The sequence below is a fragment of the Nerophis ophidion genome, linkage group LG08 (genome assembly GCF_033978795.1).
Source record: "Nerophis ophidion isolate RoL-2023_Sa linkage group LG08, RoL_Noph_v1.0, whole genome shotgun sequence".
Taxonomy (NCBI): Eukaryota; Metazoa; Chordata; class Actinopteri; order Syngnathiformes; family Syngnathidae; genus Nerophis; species Nerophis ophidion.
Window position 1 is genome coordinate 5,245,399 of NC_084618.1, and position 24,938 is coordinate 5,270,336.

At 41.9% G+C, this 24,938-nt stretch overlaps 1 protein-coding gene and 1 long non-coding RNA gene across 3 annotated transcripts in view; one reads left to right on the top strand and one right to left on the bottom strand.

Moving 5' to 3' along the window:
- Window positions 1-24,938, top strand: part of LOC133557228 (thrombospondin-2-like) — a 72,066-nt gene that overhangs the window by 32,646 nt on the left and 14,482 nt on the right. For both annotated transcript variants that reach the window (XM_061907534.1, XM_061907535.1), the window contains exons 13-16: window positions 2,671-2,789; window positions 8,597-8,831; window positions 18,286-18,513; window positions 18,585-18,715. In XM_061907534.1, the coding sequence (XP_061763518.1) occupies window positions 2,671-2,789; window positions 8,597-8,831; window positions 18,286-18,513; window positions 18,585-18,715 (713 nt within the window). The remainder of the gene's footprint in view (window positions 1-2,670; window positions 2,790-8,596; window positions 8,832-18,285; window positions 18,514-18,584; window positions 18,716-24,938) is intronic.
- The window catches only part of LOC133557231 (uncharacterized), a 49,914-nt gene that overhangs the window by 3,035 nt on the left and 21,941 nt on the right, over window positions 1-24,938 (bottom strand). The window contains exons 3-4 of the long non-coding RNA XR_009807732.1: window positions 908-1,047; window positions 785-835 (exon numbers count right to left, since the gene is read on the bottom strand). This is a non-coding gene — a long non-coding RNA (uncharacterized LOC133557231). The remainder of the gene's footprint in view (window positions 1-784; window positions 836-907; window positions 1,048-24,938) is intronic.

Below are 24,938 nucleotides of genomic sequence, written 5' to 3' on the forward strand. Positions count from 1 at the left end.
ATATTGCACTTTTGCATATGCATCCACGATTATGGATGTATGTTATATTGTCTTTTTATTCCAACAAGTTAATTCATTTTTGGGGGGAATTGAGGGGATTATTATGATTCTATAGACATTGTTACAATTTGGAGTAGTCAGTGTATTGCAGTTTAGGTCTACGAGCAACACACTTAAAGCACATTGGATAAAAATTAGAACAGCGGTCTTTTTATTGCCTTATATTTTATACTCTCCCAACGGCGTGGTGCAGTTGGGAGAGTGGCTGTGCGCAACCCGAAGGGCCCCTGGTCCAATCCCCACCTAGTAGAAAACCTTGTCACGTCCATTGTGTCCTTGAGCAAGACACTTCACCCTTGCTCCTGATGGGTGTTGGTTAGCGCCTTGCATGGCAGCTCCCTCCATCAGTGTGTGAATGGGTAAATGTGGAAGTAGTGTCAAAGAGCTTTGAGTACCTTGAAGGTAGAAAAGCGCTATACAAGTACAACCCATTTATTATGTTATCTACAGTCCGTGACGTCACCCGCACGCGTCATCATTCCGCGACGTTTTCAACAAGAAACTCCGCAGGAAATTTAAAACTGTAATTTAGTAAACTAAAAAGGCCGAATTGGCATGTGTTGCAATGTTAATATTTCCTCATTGATATATAAACTATCAGACTGCGTGGTCGGCTTTTAACCATATTCAGAGAAACAGGCATATAAGTAGATGCTAACAGGCCCATTGAAAACGAATGCAGCGGCTAGGCTAGGCTACGTAAAGCTACACACACGCAACTCACCAATTCCACTTAAACACTCGCTTGACGACCCACGGCTCCAGTAGTCGTCTCCTACAGTTCGACATTACATTTCAGTTTAGAAGGCTTAGATAATAATTAAAGCGTCGAAACAGAGTCACATACCTGCAGCAACCTGGCACCTCCTTCTCGCTCTTTCTGGAAGTAGCCCACTACTGGGTTTTACACTTCCCGCGCTAGATCACGTGACAGCATGACGTGATGACGCACACGGTCACGTGACGTAATGACGCACGCAAGGACAGCTGAAACGACGAAAAGACATTGTAAAGGTTAAAAAAGATCTGGAACTTTACATTAAAACGCTCTCTACCTCTAACAACAAAAAAGCTGTGAAAATGATGATGCTGTGTTCCAAATTTAAGTTGTTTGATGAATCTGAATAAGCCTACGGCTTTGCATTTTGTTTATTATGTATATATATATATATATTTTTGTATTATATTTTTATTATTTTGAATTTACAACCCCCTGGCGCTGTTTTGTACTGTTTTCATTATGTTTTATAATGTTTTATATTGTTGTTTGACTTACTGTTTGTAATTGTTGAAATTTATAAATAAACCTTTAAAATTAAAAAAAAAAAAATACATTGTAAAGGATATTTAAGTTCCGGTTATACAGTATATGGCAGGAGTCAGCAACCTTTTTGAAAGCAAGAGCTACTTCTTGGGTACTGATTAATGCGGAGGGCTACCAGTTTGATACACAAATAAATTGTCAGAAATAGCCAATTTGCTCAATTTACCTTTAATATATATATGTATATATATATATTTTTTTTAAAAATGGGTATTTCTGTCCGTCATTCCATCGTACATTTTTTTTTCCTTTTAGGGAATGTTTTTTGTAGAGATTAAATGATGAAAAAAAACACTTAATTGAACGGTTTAAGAGAGGGAAAAAAAGCGAAAAAAATTCAAATTAATGTTTGCAACATAGTTTATCTTCAATTTCAACTCTTTAAAATTCAAAATTCAACAGGAAAAAAGAAGAGAAAAACTAGCTCATTCGAATCTTTTAGAAAAAATTAAATTTTTCCCGATTAAGATTAATTTTTTAATTTTGATGACATGTTTTAAAAAGTTTAAAATCCAATCTGCACTTTGTTAGAATATATAACAAATTGGACCAAGCTATATTTCTAACAAAGACAAATCATTATTTCTTCTAGATTTTCCAGAACAAAAATTTTAAAAGAAATTCAAAAGACTTTAAAATAAAATTTAATTATACAGATTTTCTAGATTCGACAGAATATTTTTTATAATAAGTTTGAAGAAATATTTCACAAATATTCTCCGTCGAAAAAACAGAATCTAAAATGAAGAATTAAATTAAAATGTATTTATTATTCTTCACAATAAAAATAAAAAAAAGTACTTGAACATTGATTTAAATCGTCAGGAAAGAAGAGGAAGGAATTTAAAAGGTATATGTGTTTAAAAATCCTAAAAATCCTATTTTTTAAGGTTGTATTTTTTTTCTAAAATTGTCTTTCTGAGAGTTATAAGAAGCAAAGTAAAAAAATAAATGAATTTATTTCAACAAGTGAAGACCAAGTCCTTAAAGTATTTTCTTGGATTTTTGAGTTTTGTCTCTCTTAGAATTAAAAATGTCGAGCAAAGCGAGACCAGCTTGCTAGTAAATAAATACAATTTAAAAAATAGAGGCAGCTCACTGGTAAGTGCTGCTATTTGAGCTATTTTTAGAACAGGCCAGCGGGCGACTCATCTGGTCCTTACGGGCTACCTGGTGTTGGTGACCCCTGCTCTATGATGACATCACTGGTAGATTTTAACTTTGCACTCCTCCACCTTCCTATGTTACCATGTTGGGAAATTCTCTTTTTTTTTTGTCCCCCACAGAGGTTCCGAATGACCGTGACAACTGTCCATACGTCTACAACACCGAGCAGAGAGACACCGACTTAGATGGTGTCGGGGACCAGTGTGACAACTGTCCCCTTCTGCACAACCCACGGCAGGTAAGGACAACGCATATGCAAACATACCACAGCCAATGTTCCCTTCAATTTTGAGCAAATAACTACCTCGGTATGTGTGCAATATCAGACGTGCACACACCTGTCCCAAAGCTGACATAACAAGTTAAAATGTTTTATTTAGGGGTGCGTTAACTCATCAATCTACTAACGCCGACAATTATTTAATCACACATTTGCGTATGTTGTTTACATGCTTTTATTTTGTTAACGCCTTTTCTTAACAAGATGGCGTCGCCCGGCGTGGAGGAGCTCTTGGTAAAGATGGAAGATTGGGCAAAAATACCGGACAATTCTGCCAATTTCATGGCTGGCTTACAGCGTGGTCACTCCGGGATCACTTACGACCGCCAGACAATTCTGAATGTGGATAGATTGGGCCGTCCATCCATCCATCATCCATCATCTTCCGCTTATCCGAGGTCGGGTCGCGGGGGCAACAGCCTAAGTAGGGAAACCCAGACTTCCCTCTCCCCAGCCACTTTGCCTAGCTCTTCCCGGGGGATCACGAGGCGTTCCCAGGCCAGCCGGGAGACATAGTCTTCCCAACGTGTCCTGGGTCTTCCCCGTGGCCTCCTACCGGTTGGACGTGCCCTAAACACCTCCTTAGGGAGGCGTTCGGGTGGCATCCTGACCAGATGCCCGAACTACCTCATCTGGCTCCTCTCCATGTGGAGGAGCAGCGGCTTTACTTTGAGTTCCTCCCGGATGGCAGAGCTTCTCACCCTATCTCTAAGGGAGAGACCCGCCACACGGCGGAGGAAACTCATTTCGGCCGCTTGTACCCGTGATCTTATCCTTTCGGTCATGACCCAAAGCTCATGACCATAGGTGAGGATGGGAACGTAGATCGACCGGTAAATTGAGAGCTTTGCCTTCCGGCTCAGCTCCTTCTTCACCACAACGGATCGATACAACGTCCGCATTACTGAAGACGCCGCACCGATCCGCCTGTCGATCTCACGATCCACTCTTCCCTCACTCGTGAACAAGACTCCTAGGTACTTGAACTCCTCCACTTGGGGCAGGGTCTCCTCCCCAACCCGGAGATGGCACTCCACCCTTTTCCGGGTGAGAACCATGGACTCGGACTTGGAGGTGCTGATTTTCATTCCGGTCGCTTCACACTTGGCTGCGAACCGATCCAGTGAGAGCTGAAGATCCCGGTCAGATGAAGCCATCAGGACCACATCATCTGCAAAAAGCAGAGACCTAATCCTGCGGTCACCAAACCGGAACCCCTCAACGCCTTGACTGCGCCTAGAAATTCTGTCCATAAAAGTTATGAACAGATCGGGCCGTTTTGGACTGAATGAGGCGTGCTTGCTAGACCGGCTAGCTAGCATGGGAATACTTTGCCGGCTACATCCAGCGGCCTGTGAAGCAGCGGAGTATATGTGTTGTCTATTTATGAATAATGCAGACCAGGAGTGTTGGCTGAGTTCTTAACGTTTACTTTCAGAGCGTGCATATCACAACATACAAGATGCCGTCATAGCGACACAACCTATACCGGGCTACCGCGCATGCTCCTCACTCCTGTTGCATGCTGGGTAGGGTAGTTCTTTTTTTCCCTGGCTCATAACATCACAATATAGTACCATGTATATGATGCCTTCAGTTTATCAAAACACCAAGCAAACACTCGGAAAATTCCCATCATATCAATTCCTAGATATGGTCATAATTATTTTAAGTGCACTACGCAGAATAAACACAACATTATTAATATTGCTACTACGGATAATTTGATCCAAAATTCCCTAAAACAGCCCACTACCTATAATATAGGTTTTTTAAACATAAGATCCCTGATAAAAAAAAAATGTTACCTCAGAAATTGCCTGTTCAGATGTTATGATTGTGGCTCAGAGATTTGTATGTAGATTATATTTATTTTCCATAACAAACAGGATAACTTAAATACCCTGGCAGTGGCAATAAGCTTAAATGTTTGTATTTACATTTTTGGAGTTGATTTTCATAAAATATGCTATTTAACTGCTACTGTTTAACAAGGACTGATTTAAATTGTGTTTGCACAACAAATGTTTTGGCGCTTTTGTTCATGTGGGAGAATATTCCAATAAAGGTGCACTACACACTACTTTTGAATTCATTATTGGGCTTTGCGTATACAATGCAGTTAATCGCGATTAATCGGAGAAATAGTGCGATTAACTTCGATTACAATTTTTAATCGTTGCCCAGCCCTAGTTTTATTATAATAATCAAAACAACAACCGTCATTCCCGTTGTATTATTTAAAAACAAATAGTTTGGGCCAGTGACAATGAAAATAAAAAATCCTGTTTTCATGAGCTGTATGTTGAATATATGGGTGGGGGGGTCATGCACTGCAAAAAGTCACTGTTCAAACACAAAAAAAATTAAAATAAAATTAAGGGTATTTTATTTAAACGAAGCAAAATGATCTGCCAATAGAACAAGAAAATTTGACTTTCCAAAAAAAGTAAAATTAGCTAACCTCAATGAACCCAAAAATACAATTTTTTGGAATAATACTTCAACAAAATATAAACGTAATGTCAAAGTTAGTTTGTGACAAACCCCAAGATGCAGAGATGGAAGCAGGCATGGAGTGCGAAAACATGATTTAATAATTAAAACTAAACAAGAACGAACTAAAGGGGCACAACCAAAAGCGCGCACGTGGGCGGATAACAAACTAAGAGAGCTAGCATGGGAGCTATAAAACAAAAAGGAGACTTAGCATGGAATCTACCATGAATTGATTAACTTGGACCCCGACTTAAACAAGTTGAAAAACTTATTCGGGTGTTACCATTTAGTGGTCAATTGTACGGAATATGTACTGAGCTGTGCAATCTACTAATAAAGTATCAATCAAGCTAGCAGGTATCTAACAGGAAATAGAAGTCGTACTTGTAAAACGAAAGAACAAACTGGAAGCAGGGAACAAAAAACAGTAAGCTACAAACAAGATAGCTTACCGCAACGATGCAAAGACACGACAGGAGCGATAATACATGACAAGAGCGACAAGAAGTGACATCGACAAATCAATAATCCAGCACTGACTGGACGACAAAGCAGGTACAAATAGGAGTGAGCTGATTGAAACCAGGTGTGGCCAGGGAAACAAAGCACTCAGGGAGACAAACAGGAAGCTGAACCAAAATAAGAGTGCTGACAGGAACTAAGGACAGGAAATACTAAACACACAGAGGAAAACCTAAAACACAAACTGTCAGTGGCAAGCCTGACATGTAAGTGCATTAACTGTGAAGAAAAAAATGCAACAATGCAATATTCGGTGTTGACAGCTAGATGTTTTTGTGGACATGTTCCATAAATATTGATGTTAAAGATTGTGTTGTTGTTGTGAAGAAATGTTTAAAACTAAGTTGATGAATCCAGATGGATCTCTATTACAATCCCCAAAGAGGCCACTTTAAGTTGATGATTACTTCTATGTGTAGAAATCTTTATTAGGGACCGAATGTCCCTTTAGGACAGAGGACCCTATTGTATTTCTAAGGTTTTATTATTATTATACCGCCGCCTCTTTGAGCTGTAATTTGACCCCATTAACAAGCTTCAAAACTCACCAAATTTAACACACATCAGGACTGGCGAAAATTGCGATCTAATCAGAAAAACAAAACCCAAAATTGCGCTCTAGCGCCCCCTAGGAAAAAACTCAGACAAAACTGCTTGTAACTTCCGTTAGGAATGTCATAAAATCATTAAAAAAAAACTGCTATGTAGGTCTGACTTAGACCTAGATTTCATACACTGATTTCCTTCAGCAAAAATAAACAGGAAATTGGCAAAAAACCCTTCAAAACAAAAGTTTCCTAAAAAAAAATGTCATTTTTGCCTCTTTGAGCTGTAATTTGACCCCCTTAAAATGCTCCATAACTCACCAAACTGGACACACATCAGGACTGGCGAAAATTGCGATCTAATACAAAAAACAAACCCCAAAACTCAAAATTGCGCTCTAGTGCCCCCTAGGAATAAAACACAGACGAAACTGCTCTTGGGAAGAAACCACAGACAAAATTGCTTGTAACTTCCGGTAGGAATGTCGTAGGGACATGAAACAAAAACCTCTATGTAGGTCTCACTTAGACCTACATTTCATTAATTGACATCGTTCAGCAAAAATCAACAAGAAGTTGGCAAGTACCCCTTCAAAACAAAAGTTTTGTAAAAACCTGTCAACTTTTTTCAAACATTATCTCCTCTGAGTGTGTCGGCTTCAAAATTGCACAGGTCAGAGAGTGAACCCTTCTGATTAAAAGTAGCGAAAATTGTTTTAATAACTGCTCCGGTTTTGATTTTACGAGCCTTCAAAGAACCGCTGCGCTGATGCTGCTGCGCTGCTGCCGTCTTAAGATGGCCGCTTAAAAGCAGGAAGCACCAGCGTGACCACACAATGCAGAGAAGGTAGGTACTGTGCGGGTAAAGCTACGTTGACTGGGTGAAAGGAGGAGGCACCGGTTTGACACCAGGATACAGAGAAGGTAGGTAACATGCAGGTAAAGATATGTTGACTGGGTGAAAGAAGGAGGCACCAGTGTGACCCCAGGATGCAGGGAAGGTAGGTAATGTGCAGGTAAAGATATGTTGACTGGGTGATGGGAGGAAGCAGCAGTGTGACCCCAGGATGCAGGGAAGGTAGGTAATGTGCAGGTAAAGATATGTTGACTAGGTGAAAGAAGGAGGCACCGGTTTGACACCAGGATACAGAGAAGGTAGGTAATGTGCAGGTAAAGATAATGTTGTCTGGGTGACAGAAAGAAGCACCAGTGTGACCCCAGGATGCAGGGAAGGTAGGTAATGTGCAGGTAAAGATATGTTGACTGGGTGAAAGAAGGAGGCACCGGTTTGACACCAGGATACAGAGAAGGTAGGTAATGTGCAGGTAAAGATATGTTGACTGGGTGAAAGAAGGAGGCACCGGTTTGACACCAGGATACAGAGAAGTTCGCAGCCGAGTGTGAAGCGACCGGAATGAGAATCAGCACCTCCAAGTCCGAGTCCATGGCTCTCGCCCGGAAAAGGGTGGAATGCCATCTCCGGGTTGGGGAGGAGACCCTGCCCCAAGTGGAGGAGTTCAAGTACCTAGGAGTCTTGTTCACGAGTGAGGGAAGAGTGGATCGTGAGATCGACAGGCGGATCGGTGCGGCGTCTTCAGTAATGCGGACGTTGTACCGATCCGTTGTGGTGAAGAAGGAGCTGAGCCGGAAGGCAAAGCTCTCAATTTACCGGTCGATCTACGTTCCCATCCTCACTTATGGTCATGAGCTTTGGGTCATGACCGAAAGGATAAGATCACGGGTACAAGCGGCCCAAATTAGTTTCCTCTCCCTTAGAGATAGGGTGAGAAGCTCTGCCATCCGGGAGGAACTCAAAGTAAAGCCGCTGCTCCTCCACATCGAGAGGAGCCAGATGAGGTGGTTCAGGCATCTGGTCAGGATGCCACCCGAACGCCTCCCTAGGGAGGTGTTTAGGGCACGTCCAACCGGTAGGAGGCCACGGGGAAGACCCAGGACACGTTGGGAAGACTATGTCTCCCGGCTGGCCTGGGAACGCCTCGGGATCCCCCCGGAAGAGCTAGACGAAGTGGCTGGGGAGAGGGAAGTCTGGGTTTCCCTGCTTAGGCTGTTGCCCCCGCGACCCGACCTCGGATAAGCGGAAGAAGATGGATAGATTCACAGGGGGTACATGACTGAAAAAAGGTTGAGAACCATTGTCTTAGAGGGAACATTGACCTAGGTGTTCCGTTGCGTCTGCAGCTGGACTCTGACAGCGACCTGGTCGGCGACATGTGCGACGACAACCAGGACGTGGACGAGGACGGCCAGCAGAACTCTGTGGACAACTGTCCCTACGTGGCCAACAGCAACCAGGCCGATCACGACCGGGATGGGAGAGGGGACGCCTGCGACCACGACGACGACAACGACGGCGTCCCCGACGAGCGGGACAACTGCAGGCTGGTGGCCAACGAGAAGCAGTCGGACACAGACGGTCAGCGTTTAAACACATCGCCTCCGCTTCTTCCGTCACATACAGTCGTGGTCAAAAGTTTACATACACTTGTGAAGAACTTAACGTCATGGCTGTCTTCAGTTTCCAATCATTTCTACAACACTTATTTTTTTGATTGGAGCACATACTTGTTGGTCACAAAAATTGTTAATTAAGTTTGGTTCTTTTATTGATTTATTATGGGTCTACTGAGAAAGTATACATACAGCAATGTTAATATTTGCTTGCATGTCCCTTGGCATGTTTCACTGCAATAAGACGCTTTTGGTAGCCATCAACAAGCTTCTGGTTGAAGTTTTGACCACTCCTCTTGACAAAATTGGTGCAGTTCAGCTAAGTGTGTTGGTTTTCTGACATGGACTTGTTTCTTCAGCATTGTCCACACGATTAAGTCAGGAAAAGTCTGCGGGCTATAGAACGTTTTCCGTTCGGGCTCAAGTACTCTGGAATGCCCTCCCGGTAACAGTTCGAGATGCCACCTCAGTAGAAGCATTTAAGTCTCACCTTAAAACTCATTTGTATACTCTAACCTTTAAATAGACTCCCTTTTTAGACCAGTTGATCTGCCGTTTCTTTTCTTTTTCTTCTATGTCCCACTCTCCCTTGTGGAGTTGTCCGGTCCGATCCGGTGCCCATGTACTGCTTGCCTGTGTATCGGCTGGGGACATCTCTGCGCTGCTGATCCGCCTCCGCTTGGGATGGTTTCCTGCTGGCTCCGCTGTGAACGGGACTCTCGCTGCTGTGTTGGATCCGCTTTGGACTGAACTCTCGCGACTGTGTTGGATTCATTATGGATTGAACTTTCACAGTATCATGTTAGACCCGCTCGACATCCATTACTTTCCTCCTCTCCAAGGTTCTCATAGTCATCATTGTCACCGACGTCCCACTGGGTGTGAGTTTTTCCTTGCCCTTATGTGGGCCTACCGAGGATGTCGTGGTGGTTTGTGCAGCCCTTTGAGACACTAGTGATTTAGGGCTATATAAGTAAACATTGATTGATTGATTGATTGACTTTGGCAAGGCCATTTTAAAACCTTCATTCTAGCCTGATTTAGCCATTCCTTTACCAATTTTGACGTGTGTTTGTGGTCATTGTCCTGTTGGCAAGACCCAGGGACGGCGTGGCGCAGTGGGAGAGTGGCCGTGCACAACCCGAGGGTCCCTGGTTCAAATCCCACCTAGTACCAACTTCGTCACGTCCGTTGTGTCCTGAGCAAGACACTTCGCCCTTGCTCCTGATGGGTGCTGGTTGGCGCCTTGCATGGCAGCTCCCTCCATCAGTGTGTGAATGTGTGTGTGAATGTGGAAGTAGTGTCAAAGCGCTTTGAGTACCTTGAAGGTAGAAAAGCGCTATACAAGTACAACCCATTTATCATTTATGATTTTAGGTTGTTCCGAAGAATTTGGAGGTAATCATCATTTTTCATCGACTCATTTACTCTCCCGGGGGATCCCCCGGGAAGAGCTAGACGAAGTGGCTGGGGAGAGGGAAGTCTGGGCTTCCCTGCTTAGGCTGCTGCCCCCGCGACCCGACCTCGGATAAGCGGAAGAAGATGGATGGATGGATCATTTACTCTCCGTAAAGCGCCAGTTCCATTGGAAGCAAAACACCATGCTTGAGGGTAGGAATTGTGTTCCTGGGATTAAAGGGGAACATTATCAGCAGACCTATGTAAGCGTCAATATATACCTTGATATTGCAGAAAAAAGACCATATATTTTTTTAACCGATTTCCGAACGCTAAAAGGGTGAATTTTTGCGAATTAAACGCCTTTCTGTTTATGCCTCTCTGAACGACGACGTCAGAACGTGATGTCACATCGGTACTCAACGCCATTTTTCCCTACACATCGGACGCATCGAGTCAAATCAGCTCTGTTATTTTCCGGTTTTATCGACTGTTTTCCGATACCTTGGAGACATCCTGCCTCGTCGGTGTGTTGTCGGAGGGTGTAACAACACGATCAAGTTGATTTACGTAGAATGTGCATCGATTAGCACGGCATGCTAATCGATGCTAACATGCTATTTAGGCTAGCTGTGTGTACATATTGCAGCATTATGCCTCATTTGGAGCTATATTTACATCTAGCCTTTCCCTCCATCCACATTTAATGCCAAACAAACACTTAGCAATCGACGGATTTAAGTTGCTCCAGTGTCAAGAGATGCAAAAGTCCCCCGTTTGGTTTTTACCGGCGATGCTACGACAGAGATGGCAAAAATGTCTGGATATCCTGCGACACTAAAAGCAGATGCATTCCCAACGATAAAGTCAAAGAAATCACAAAGGTGAGCGTTGTTGTTGTTATTGACTTATGTGCTAATCAGACATATTTGGCCGCGGCATGACTGCCAGCTAATCGATGCTAAAATGCTATTTAGGTTAGCTGTATGTACATTTGAAACTATTTACATCCAGCGTTTCCTTCCACCCACATTTAATGCGAAACAAACACTTACCAATCGACGGATTTAAGTTGATCCAGTGTCAGTGCGAAAGTTCTGATCGGTTGGTCTGCACATTTTACCGGCGATGCTAACGCAAAGATGGCCGAATAGCGTCAATAGCTTGAGTTTCTTCTTCAATTTCGTTTTCGCTATCTGCCTCCATACTCCAACCATCTGTTTCAATACATGCGTAATCTTTTGAATCGCTTAAGCCGCTGAAATCAGAGTCTGAATCCGAGCTAATGTCGCTATATATTGCTGTGCTATTCGCCAATGTTTGTATTGGAATCGCTATGTGACGTCACAGGGAAATGGACAGTGGCTTAAGCAAATAGCAAAAATCAAGCACTTTAAAGCTTTTTTTAGGGATATTGCGGGATGGGTAAAATTTTGTAAAAAAATTCGAAAAATAAAATAAGCCACTGGGAACTGATTTTTATTGTTTTTAACCCTTCTGAAATTGTGATAATGTTACTCTTTTCTCTTGAAAAAAATATTCTTGGGTACTGTGGCCAAACAGCTCAAGTTTTGTTTCATCTGACCACAGACTTTCCTCTAGAAAGTCTTGTCTTTGTCCATATGATGTCAGATGAAACAAAAATGGAGCTGTTTGGCCACAATACCCAGCAATATGTTTGGAGGAGAAAAAGGTAAGGCCTTTAATCCCAGGAACACCATCCTTACTGTCAAACATGGTGGTGGTAGTATGATGTCCTGGGCCTGTTTTGCTGCCAATGGAACTGCTGCTTTACAGAGAGTAAATGGGACAATGGAAAAGGAGGATGTCAGGTTCAAACACTGATGACATCTGTTAAACAAGACAAGAGGCAAAGAAAATAATCAGTCAGAATTCAATTTGGCTCAATTAAGAAGAAAACGTGTCGACCTGTAACCTCTTACAGCAGGGGTTGAGACCCATGAAAGCCAAATATTTCAAAATGTATTCCCGTGAGAGCCATATCGTATTTTTTAACAATGAATACAACTAAATGTGTGCATTTTTAAGTAAGACCAACATTTTTAGAGTATAATAAGTCTCTTATTCTTTTTAATAACATTGTTATTCTGAAGCTAACCAATAATAAATCAAATGTCATGTCTGTTGATCATGTTTTTGTTTGGCCCTGTGCTGTTTGTCCTTTGGACTCTTTAAGTTCCTGTTTTGTTCCACTCCCTTGTCTGGTTTCCTTGGTTACTCATTTTGTCCCCCTGTCTCTGGTGGACAAAATGCCCGCTCACCTGCTTCCCGAGCATTAATCAGAGGCAGTATTTAAGCTCGTCTTTGCCAGTCAGTCGCCCTGTGCTGACCTGTTTCATGCCTTGCCCTAGTTTCGTGCTTCATGCCATCAATCAATCAATCAATGTTTATTTATATAGCCCCAAATCACAAATGTCTCAAAGGACTGCACAAATCATTACAACTACAACATCCTCGGAAGAACCCACAAAAGGGCAAGGAAAACTCACACCCAGTGGGCAGAGAGAATTCACATCCAGTGGGACGCCAGTGACAATGCTGACTATGAGAAACCTTGGAGAGGACCTCAGATGTGGGCAACCCCCCCCCCTCTAGGGGACCGAAATCAATGGATGTCGAGCGGGTCTAACATGATACTGTGAAAGTTCAATCCATAGTGGCTCCAACACAGCCGCGAGAGTTCAGTTCAAGCGGATCCAAGACAGCAGCGAGAGTCCCGTCCACAGGAAACCATCTCAAGCGGATCAGCAGCGTAGAGACGTCCCCAATTGATACAGGCGAGCGGTCCATCCTGGGTCTCGACTCTGGATAGCCAGTACTTCATCCATGGTCATCGGACCGGACCCCCTCCACAAGGGAGGGGGGGACATAGGAGAAAGAAAAGAAGCGGCAGATCAACTGGTCTAAAAAGGAGGTCTATTTAAAGGCTAGAGTATACAGATGAGTTTTAAGGTGAGACTTAAATGCTTCTACAGATGAGTTTTAAGGTGAGACTTAAATGCTTCTACTTGCCATGCCAAGTAAGTTTTGTTTGATTTATGTTCGAAGTCTGTTTATGCGTTAGTTTTGTTCCTTCGCCCAAGTTGTGCCTCCGCTGTGAGCGATTTTTGTTTGTATATTTTTTTTTGTTAAAATTAAATCATGTTTTTACCTAAATGCCATGTCCCGAGTAGTCCGTCTGCCTTCCCCGCAGCAAGCTGTAACCCCCCCCCATCGTGACATAAAATACTTCTTACCATTAATGCGACTTCTTGAACAGGTGCGGTACAAAACGGATGGATGGATTTAAATGCATGAGAATTTTTTGTATTTTGCACGTTATTTTTAGCACTGTGATTACCAGCAAAATTATTCATAATTATCGCGTTAAGCAATGTCAGCTAAGATTTTTCCGAGAGCCAGATGCAGTCATCAAAAGAGCCACATCTGGCCCTAGAGCCATAGGTTCCCTACCCCTGTCCTACAGTGTCACCCACGCTCTGGCGAAAGATTGTATTTCTCCCGCTTTATTTGGACTTTCTCTGACCACATGTCAACAGCTGTTTCTAAGGGACGAGGGTCATATACAGTTCACTGAAAAGGTCGTATAACAGTTCAAAGAAGAGGTTGGTGAAAGACTTCAAAGAGATGTTCGTAAAACAGTGGAAAAAGGAAGTCCTGCCTCCTCCTCGCTTCTAAAAACCTTGGGAAAGACAATATTTTTCTGTTTGATTCGAATACATGAAAGACACAGGAACACCTTCATCTGGCTTCTCTACACAGCGGAGTTTTACGAGCCTTACTCTTGGTAGGTTCCCAAATCAGCCTTTGTTCTTCTCATAGGAACAATGTAACACAAAGTTTTGGTGATCATTTAGAAACATTTATTCTAACAGATGATTACCCCCAAATTCTTCAGGACAACCTACAATCGTCAGCCCGGAGGTTGGGTCTTGGTTCCATATGAGTTGGGAAATGGTGTTAGATGTAAATATAAACAGAATACAACGATTTGCAAGTAATTTTCAACCCATATTCAGTTGAATATGCTACAAAGACAACATATTTGATGTTCTAACTCATAAACGTTTTTTTTGTGTGCAAATAATCAATAACTTTAGAATTTGATGCCAGCAATACGTGACAAAGAAGTTGGGAAAGGTGGCAATAAATACTGATAAAGTTGAGGAATGCTCATCAGACACTTATTTGGAACATCCCACAGGTGTGCAGGCTAATTGGGAACAGGTGGGTGCCATGATTGGGTATAAAAGCAGCTTCCCAAAAAGTGCTTACTCTTCCACAAGAAAGGATGGGGCGAGGTACACCCCTTTGTCCACAACTGCGTGAGCAAATAGTCAAACAGTTTAAGAACAACGTTTCTCAAAGTGCAATTGCAAGACATTTAGGGATTTCAACATCTACGCTCCATAATATCATCAAAAGGTTCAGAGAATCTGGAGAAATCACTCCACGTAAGCGGCATGGCCGGAAACCAACATTGAATGACCGTGACCTTTGATCCCTCGGACGGCACTGTATCAAAAAACCGACAACAATCTCTAAAGGATATCACCACATAGGCTCAGGAACACTTCAGAAACCACTGTCACTAAATACAGTTTGTCGCTACATCTGTAAGTGCAAGTTAAAGCTCTACTATGCAAAGCGAAAGCCATTTATCAACAACATCCAGCAACGCAACCGGCATCTCTGGGCCCGAGATCATCCAAGATTGACTGATGCAAAGTGGAAAAGTGTTCTGTGGTCTGACGAGTTCACATTTCAAATTGTTTTTGGAAATATTCGATCATCCGGACCAAAAAGGAAGCGAACCATCCAGACTGTTATCGACGCTAAGTTCAAAAGCCAGCATCTGTGATGGTATGGGGGTGCATTAGTGCCCAAGGCATGGGTAACTTACACATCTGTGAAGGCACCATTAATGCTGAAAGGTACATACAGGTTTTGGAACAACATATGCTGCCATCTAAGCGCTGTCTTTTTCATGGACGCCCCTGCTTATTTTAGCAAAACAATGCCAAGCCACATTCAGCAAGTGTTACAACAGCCTGGCTTTGTGAAAAAAAGAGTGCAGGTACTTTCCTGGCCTGCCTGTAGTCCAGACCTGTCCCCCATCGAAAATGTGTGGCGCATTATGAAGCGTAAAATACAACAGCGGAGACCCCGGACTGTTGAACGACTGAAGCTCTACATCAGGGGTGCCCACACTTTTTCTGCAGGCGAGCTACTTTTCAATTGACCAACTCGAGGGGATCTACCTCATTTATATATATCATTTATATTTATTTATTTATGAAAGAGACATTTTTGTAAACAAGTTAAATGTGTTTAATGATAATACAAGCATGTGTAACACATATAGATGTCTTTCTTTCACAAAGACAAGAATATAAGTTGGTGTATTACCTGATTCTGATGACTTGCATTGATTGGAATCAGACAGTAATGATGATAACGCCCACATTTTCAAATGGAGGAGAAAAAAAGTTGTCCTTTCTGTACAATACCACATGAAAGTGGTTGGTTTTTGGCATCTAATTCATCCAGCTTCCATACACTTTACAAGAAAAACATTGGCGGCAAATTCCGTAGCTTGCTTGATTGACATTCACGGCACCCGAGGGTCTTGTGAGATGACGCTGGCTGCTGCCAGTTCATTATTATGAAAAAATGACAGAGAGGAAGGCGAGAAACTTTTTATTTCAACAGACTTTCGAGCCGTCCCTTCCGTCAAAACTCTAAAGGCCGACTGGACATTTCCTATCTTCACAATAAAAGCCCTGCTTCATGCTGCCTGCGCTAACAAAATAAGAGTCTCGGAAAGCTGGCGTGCACAAGTGATGTGCACGCCAGCTTTCTGAGGGATCGCTTGTGCACGCCAGTTTTCCGAGACTCTGTATTTAGTTAGCGCAGGCAGCATGAAGCAGGGCTTTTATTGTGAAGATAGGAAATGTGCAGTCGGCCTTTAGAGTTTTGACGGAAGGTACGGCGCGAGAGTCTGTTGAAATAAAAAGTGTTTCTGGCCTTCCTCTCGGTCATATTTTCATAATAATGATCTTGCAGCAGCCAGCGTCATCTCACAAGACCCTCCGGTACCGTGAATGTCATTTAAGTGACGTCTTGGTGAAGATTGATGATCACTCATTTTTAGGTCTATTTTTTTTAAAAGCCTGGCTGGAGATCGACTGACACACCCCCCGCAGTCGACTGGTAGCTCGCGATCGACATAATGGGCACCCCTGCTCTACATAAAACAAGAATGGGAAAGAATTCCACTTTCAAAGCTTCAACAATTAGTTTCCTCAGTTCCCAAACATTTAGAGTGTTGTTAAAAGAAAAGGTCATGTAACCCAGTGGTGAACATGCCCTTTCCCAACTACTTTGGCAAATGTTGCAGCCATGAAATTCAAAGTTAATTATTATTTGCAAAAAAAAAAAAAAAAAGTTTATGAAAATGAACATCAAATATGTTGTCTTTGTAGCATATTCAACTGAATATGGGTTGAAAAGGATTTTCAAAAAATTGTATTCCGTTTATATTTACATCTAACACAATTTCCCAACTCATATGGAAACGGGGTTTGTATACTTTTGACCCAGCAGATTTGCTCACATTTTCAGTAGAGCCATAATAAACTCATAAACTCATAAACTCATGCGTTTGTTACGTCTCGCCTCGATTACTGTAACGTATTATTTTCGGGTCTCCCCATGTCTAGCATTAAAAGATTACAGTTGGTACAAAATGCGGCTGCTAGACTTTTGACAAGAACAAGAAAGTTTGATCACATTACGCCTGTACTGTATATACCTTTATATACATATATACATACATATATACCTGTACTGTATATACCTTTATATACATATATACCTATACTGTATATACCTTTATATACATACATATATACCTGTACTATATATACCTTTATATACATATATACATACATATATACCTATACTGTATATACCTTTATATACATATATACATACATATATACCTGTACTGTATATACCTTTATATACATATATACATACATATATACCTGTACTGGCTCACCTGCACTGGCTTCCTGTGCACTTAAGATGTGACTTTAAGGTTTTACTACTTACGTATAAAATACTACACGGTCTAGCTCCATCCTATCTTGCCGATTGTATTGTACCATATGTCCCGGCAAGAAATCTGCGTTCAAAGGACTCCGGCTTGTTAGTGATTCCCAAAGCCCAAAAAAAGTCTGCGGGCTATAGAGCGTTTTCCGTTCGGGCTCCAGTACTCTGGAATGCCCTCCCGGTAACAGTTCGAGATGCCACCTCAGTAGAAGCATTTAAGTCTCACCTTAAAACTCATTTGTATACTCTAGCCTTTAAATAGACTCCCTTTTTAGACTAGTTGATCTGCCGTTTCTTTTCTTTTTCTTCTATGTCCCACTCTCCCCTGTGGAGAGGGTCCGGTCCGATCCGGTGGCCATGTACTGCTCGCCTGTGTATATATCTGCGCTGCTGATCCGCCTCCGCTTGGGATGGTTTCCTGTGAACGGGACTCTCGCTGCAGTGTTGGATCCGCTTTGGACTGGACTCTCGCGACTGTGTTGGATCCATTGTGGATTGAACTTTCACAGTATCATGTTAGACCCGCTCGACATCCATTGCTTTCCTCCTCTCCAAGGTTCTCATAGTCATCATTGTCACCGACGTCCCACTGGGTGTGAGTTTTCCTTGCCCTTATGTGGGCCTACCGAGGATGTCGTAGTGGTTTGTGCAGCCCTTTGAGACACTAGTGATTTAGGGCTATATAAGTAAACATTGATTGATTGATAAAAGAACCAAACTCCATGTTTTTTTTTGTGACCGACAAGTATGTGCTCCAATCGCTCTATCACAAAAAAAATACGAGTTGTAGAACTGATTAGAAACTCAACACAGCCATGACATTATGTCCTCCACAAGTGTATGTAAACTTTCGACAACGACTCCACATTCTCTTGGTCTCTCAGGCGACGGCAGCGGAGACGCCTGCTTTGACGACTTCGACAACGACAGCATTCCGGACGCGCTGGATCCCTGTCCTCTCAACCACGACATCAAGTCGACGGACTTTCGGAAGTTTCAGGTGGTTCTGTTGGACCCTAAAGGCACCGCCCAGTCCGACCCGCTGTGGGTGATCCGTAGTCAGGGCACCGAGCTCCTGCAGACCACCAACTCTGACCCTGGCATCGCTCTAGGTCGACACCATCAAATTCCCTCCCTCCAACCCCTGAACGATAAATGCTGATCATGGGAAAACTTCCAACAGGATATGACAAGTTCAACGCGGTGGACTTCAGCGTGACCTTTTACGTCAACACCGACCGAGATGACGACTACGCCGGCGTCGTCTTTGGCTATCAGTCCAGTCGACGCTTCTACGTGGTCATGTGGAAGCAGGTTTGTCCTCGACATCGCTGATTTTCAACCTTTTTTTCACATTTTTTAGCGTTGAAAAAAAATGCGGAGACACACCACCAGCAGAAATTATTACAAAAACGAAACTCAGTTGACAGTAAAAAGTCGTTGTCGCGATTGTTGGATATGACTTTAAACCAGGGGTCACCAATCTTTTTGAAACCAAGATCTACTTGGTTGGTAGAGCGGCCGTGCCAGCAACTTGAGGGTTGCAGGTTCGATTCCCGCTTCGGCCATCCTAGTCACTGCCGTTGTGTCCTTGGGCAAGACACTTTACCCACCTGCTCCCAGTGCCACCCACACTGGTTTAAATGTAACTTAGATATTGGGTTTCACTATGTAAAGCGCTTTGAGTCACTTGAGAAAAACGCTATATAAATATAATTCACTTCACTACTTCTTGGGTACTGATTAATGCGAAGGGCTACCAGTTTGATACACACTTAAATAAATTGCCAGAAATAGCCAATTTGCTCGATTTACCTTTAACTATATTATTAGGAGTGGGCAAATTAATGCGTAAATTGCGTTAACAGGGACGGCGTGGCGCAGTGGAAGAGTGGCCGTGCTCAACCCGAGGGTCCCTGGTTCAATTCCCACCTAGTACCAACCTCGTCACGTCCGTTGTGTCCTGAGCAAGACACTTCACCCGTGCTCCTGATGGGTGCTGGTTGGCGCCTCGCATGGCAGCTCCCTCCATCAGTGTGTGAATGGGTGAATGTGGAAGTAGTGTCAAAGCGCTTTGAGTACCTTGAAGGTAGAAAAGCGCTATACAAGTACAACCCATTTATTTATTACTTATTTATTTAATTGCGCGTTAACTCATCAATCTATTAACGCCGACAATTATTTTATCGCACATTTGCGTATGTTGTTTACATGCTTTTATTTTGTTAACGCCTTTTCTTAACAAGATGGCGTCGAAGGGCTCTTGGTAAAGATGGAACATTTGGCAAAAATACCGGACAATTCTGCAAATTTCCTGGCTGGCTTACAGCGTGGTCACTCCGGGATCACTTACGACCGCCAGACAATTCTGGATGTGGATAGATCGGGCCGTTTTGGACTGAATGAGGCGTGCTTGCTAGAGCGGCTAGCTAGCATGGGAATACTTTGCCGGCTACATCCAGCGGCCTGTGAAGCAGCGGAGTATATGTGTTGTCTGTCTATTTATGAATAATGCAGACCAGGAGTGTTGGCTGAGTTCTTAACGTTTACTTTCAGAGCGTGCATATCACAACATACAAGATGTTGTCATGGCGACACAACCTATACCGGGCTACCACGCATGCTCGTCACTCCTGTTGCATGCTGGGTAGGGTAGTTCTTTTTTTCCCTGGCTCATAACATCACAATATAGTACCATGTATATGATGCCTTCAGTTTATCAAAGCACCAAGCAAACAATCGGAAAATTCCCATCATATCAATTCCTAGATATGGTCATAATTATTTTAAGTGCACTACGCAGAATAAACACAACATTATTAATATTGCTACTACGGATAATTTGATCCAAAATTCCCTAAAACAGCCCACTACCTATAATATAGGTTTTTTAAACATAAGATCCCTGATAAAAAAAAAATGTTTCTGCTGTTACCTCAGAAATTGCCTGTTCAGATGTTATGATTGTGGCTCAGAGATTTGTATGTAGATTATATTTATTTTCCATAACAAACAGGATAACTTAAATACCCTGGCAGTGGCAATAAGCTTAAATGTTTGTATTTACATTTTTTGGAGTTGATTTTCATCAAATATGCTATTTAACTGCTACTGTTTAACAAGGACTGATTTAAATTGTGTTTGCACAACAAATGTTTTGGCGCTTTTGTTCATGTGGGAGAATATTCCAATAAAGGTGCACTACACACTACTTTTGAATTCATTATTGGGCTTTGCGTATACAATGCAGTTAATCGCGATTAATCGGAGAAATAGTGCGATTAACTTCGATTAACATTTTTAATCGTTGCCCAGCCCTAGTTATTATTAATAATTAATGATATTTATCTTTGTGGAAACACTAAACATCTCAATGATTTCTTACAATAAACATATATTTTTAATGACATGTTTTAAATAGGTTAAAATCCCATCTGCACTTTGTTAGAATATACAACAAATTGGACCGAGCTATATTTCTAAAAAAGAAAAATTATTATTTCCTCTAGATTTTCCAGAACAAAAATTTGAAAAGAAATTCATAAGACTTTGAAATCAGATTTAACTTTGATTCTACAGATTTTCTATTTTTGCCAGAATATATTTTTTTTGAATTTTAATCATAACAAGTTTGAAGAAATATTTCACAAATATTCTTTGTCGAAAAAACGGAAGCTAAAATGAAGAATTAAATAAAAATGTATTTAAATAAATGATAAATGGGTTGTACTTGTATAGCGCTTTTCTACCTTCAAGGTACTCAAAGACTAACTGGCTGTTAAAAAAATAAAGCAAAAGGGGGCACTAAGGGACCTGAAGGCCATTCGAGCACTGCCTCAAGAAGCTCGCTTTCAGGCAAAAAAAAAAAATGGACTGATATTGAAAAAAAAGACATCCTTAATAATACACATTGTAAATTTTTTTTTAGAATATTCACAAAAAAACAATGTAATGTAATACAATTTTAAAACAAGACAAAAACAGTGTCTTATGAAAAACAATCCTATCAAAACAAGACAAAAAAAAAAATCAAAACAAAGAATTACATAACATTGTATTCAAAACAAAAAGTATATGAAATTAATGTTTTAATTAATACCATATACTGTATATAAATGATAAATAAATGATAAATGAGTTGTATTTGTATAGCGTTTTTCTACCTTCAAGGTACTCAAAGCACTTTGACACTACTTCCACATTTACACACTGATGGAGGGAGCTGCCATGCAAGGCGCTAACCAGCACTCATCAGGAGCAAGGCTGAAGTGTCTTGCTCAGGACACAACGGACGTTACGAGGTTGGTACTAGGTGGGGATTGAACCAGGGACCCTCGGGTTGCGGACGGCCACTCTCCCACTGTGCCACGCCGTCCCTTTTATTATTTAGTATTCTTTACAATAAAAAAATAAAATTTACTTGAACATTGATTTAAATTGTCAGGAAAGAAGAGGAAGGAATTTAAAAGGTAAAAGTGTTTGAAAATCCTAAAATAATTTTCAAGGTTGTATTTTTTCTCTAAAATTGTCTTTCTGAAAGTTATAAGAAGCAAAGTCAAAAAATAAATGACTTTATTCAAACAAGCTTAGACCAAGTCTTTAAAATATTTTCTTGGATTTTCAAATTCTATTTGAGTTTTGTCTCTCTTAGAATTAAAAATGTTGACCAAAGCAAACCAGCTTGCTAGTAAATAAGTAAAATTAAAAAAAAATAGATGCAGCTCACTGGTAAGTGCTGCTATTTGAGCTATTTTTAGAACAGGCCAGCGGGGGACTCATCTGGTCCTTACGGGCTACCTGGTGTTGGTGACCCCTGCTTTAAAGCATAACCAAGCATGCATCACTATAGCTCTTGTCTCAAAGCAGGTGTACTATCATGACCTGTCACATCACCCCCTGACTTATTTGGACTTTTTTGCTGTTTTCCTGTGTGTAGTGTTTTACCTCTTGTCTTGCGCTCCTATTTTGGTGTATTTTTCTCTTCTTTGGGTATTTTCCTGTAGCAGTTTCATGTCTTTGAGCGATATTTCCCGCATATACTTTGTTTTAGCAATCAAGAATAATTTCAGTTGTTTTCATCCTTCTTTGTGGGGACATTGTTGATTGTCATGTTGTACTTTTTGGATTCCACAGTAAGTCTTTGCTGTCGTCCAGCATTCTGTTTTTGTTTACTTTGTAGCCAGTTCAGTTTTAGTTTGGTTCTGCATAGCCTTCCCTAAGCTTCAATGCCTTTTCTTAGGGACAACGGCCCTTTGTTTATATCCATTTTAAGCATTAGACACCTTTTTACCTGCACGCTGCCTCCCGCTGTTTCCGACATCTACAAAGCAATTAGCTACCGGCTGCCGCCTATTGATACGGAAGAGTATTACACGGTTACTCTGCCGCGCTCTTGACGGCACAGACACTTAACAACAACACATCATTTGCCGACTACAATTACTGGTTTGCAAAAAAATTTTTTTACCCCAAATATGTGAAATTAGATCATCTCCCACGGCACACCAGCAATTCATCAAAGTATTCAGTATGCTTCCAAATGCACAAAAGTTTGGCACGATCCACAGCCCAAAGTTTTCATTCGATCGGAACCGTTCCATCATCAAAACGTTCGGCTCGACCGGGAATCGTGTGCTCACCAAATACATTTTTCAGAAATATTCCGGTGCTCCGGTACATTTTTCCCATTGAAATAAATCGGCCATTTTTCAAACTGACACAATTACCACATTTCTCCCCCGATTGTAACCAGTTTCACCATCCAATCAATCAATCAATCAATCAATCAATGTTTATTTATATAGCCCCAAATCACAAATGTCTCAAAGGACTGCACAAATCATTGTGACTACAACATCCTCGGAAGAACCCACAAAAGGGCAAGGAAAACTCACACCCAGTGGGCAGGGAGAATTCACATCCAGTGGGACGCCAGTGACAATGCTGACTATGAGAAACCTTGGAGAGGACCTCAGATGTGGGCAACCCCCCCCCTCTAGGGGACCGAAAGCAATGGATGTCGAGCGGGTCTAACATGATACTGTGAAAGTTCAATCCATAGTGGCTCCAAGACAGCAGTGAGAGTCCCGTCCACAGGAAACCATCTCAAGCGGATCAGCAGCGTAGAGATGTCCCCAACCGATACAGGCGAGCGGTCCATCCTGGGTCCCGACGAGCGGTCCATCCTGGGTCTCGACTCTGGACAGTCAGTACTTCATCCATGGTCATCGGACCGGACCCCCTCCACAAGGGAGGGGGGGACATAGGAGAAAGAAAAGAAGCGGCAGATCAACTGGTCTAAAAAGGAGGTCTATTTAAAGGCTAGAGTATACAGATGAGTTTTAAGATGAGACTTAAATGCTTCTACTGAGGTGGCATCTCGAACTGTTACCGGGAGGGCATTCCAGAGTACTGGAGCCCGAACGGAAAACGCTCTATAGCCCGCACACTTTTTTTTGAGCTCTAGGAATCACTAATAAGCCGGAGTCTTTTGAAGGCAGATTTCTTGCCGGGACATATGGTACAATACAATCGGCAAGATAGGCTGGAGCTAGACCGTGTAGTATTTTATATGTAAGTAGTAAAACCTTAAAGTCACATCTTAAGTGCACAGGAAGCCAGTGCAGGTGAGCCAGTACAGGTATATATGTATGTATATAAAGGTATATACAGTATAGGTATATATGTATGTATATATGTATATAAAGGTATATACAGTACAGGCGTAATATGATCAAACTTTCTTGTTCTTGTCAAAAGTCTAGCAGCCGCATTTTGTACCAGCTGTAATCTTTTAATGCTAGACATGGGGAGACCCGAAAATAATACGTTACAGTAATCAAGACGAGACGTAACAAACGCATGGATAACACTCCACTCACCTTTGACAATCAAACTACCATTTTCCAGAAATATTCCGGTGCTCTGGGAAATCTTTCCCATTAAAATAAAATCGGCCATTTTTCGAACTGGCACAATTACCACATTTCTAACCCCATTTTAACCAGTTTCACCATCCAAACACTTCACTCACCTTAGACAAATCAAACTACCATTTTCCAAGTTCAAAAAAAATTCCAGGAATTCCCAGTTCTCCAAAGCCGTATTTTTACCTCTTGCTAGAAAGTTTTCGCGGACCACATTTTTCAACCGTTTTTGACCATTCCACTTTCAAAACATTCCTCTCAGTCGGGACAACAAAATCACCATTTTTATTTTTGTACAAATGCCCGTTTTTCCCCAAAATTCCAGGAATACTCATTCTCAATTAAAACTATCACTTTGTCAAAATTTTTCAAGCGATTCAAAAACAGCAACCCCATTCATATCATCTCGGGCAATTGTGCTCGTATCGATATTTAAAACAATACCCAGTTTTCCCTAATTTCCCACATCCATCCATCCATTTCCTACCGCTTATTCCCTTTCGGGGTTGCGGGGGGCGCTGGCGCATATCTCAGCTACAATCGGGCGGAAGGCGGGGTACACCCTGGAAAAGTCGCCACCTCATCGCAGGGCCAACACAGATAGACAGACA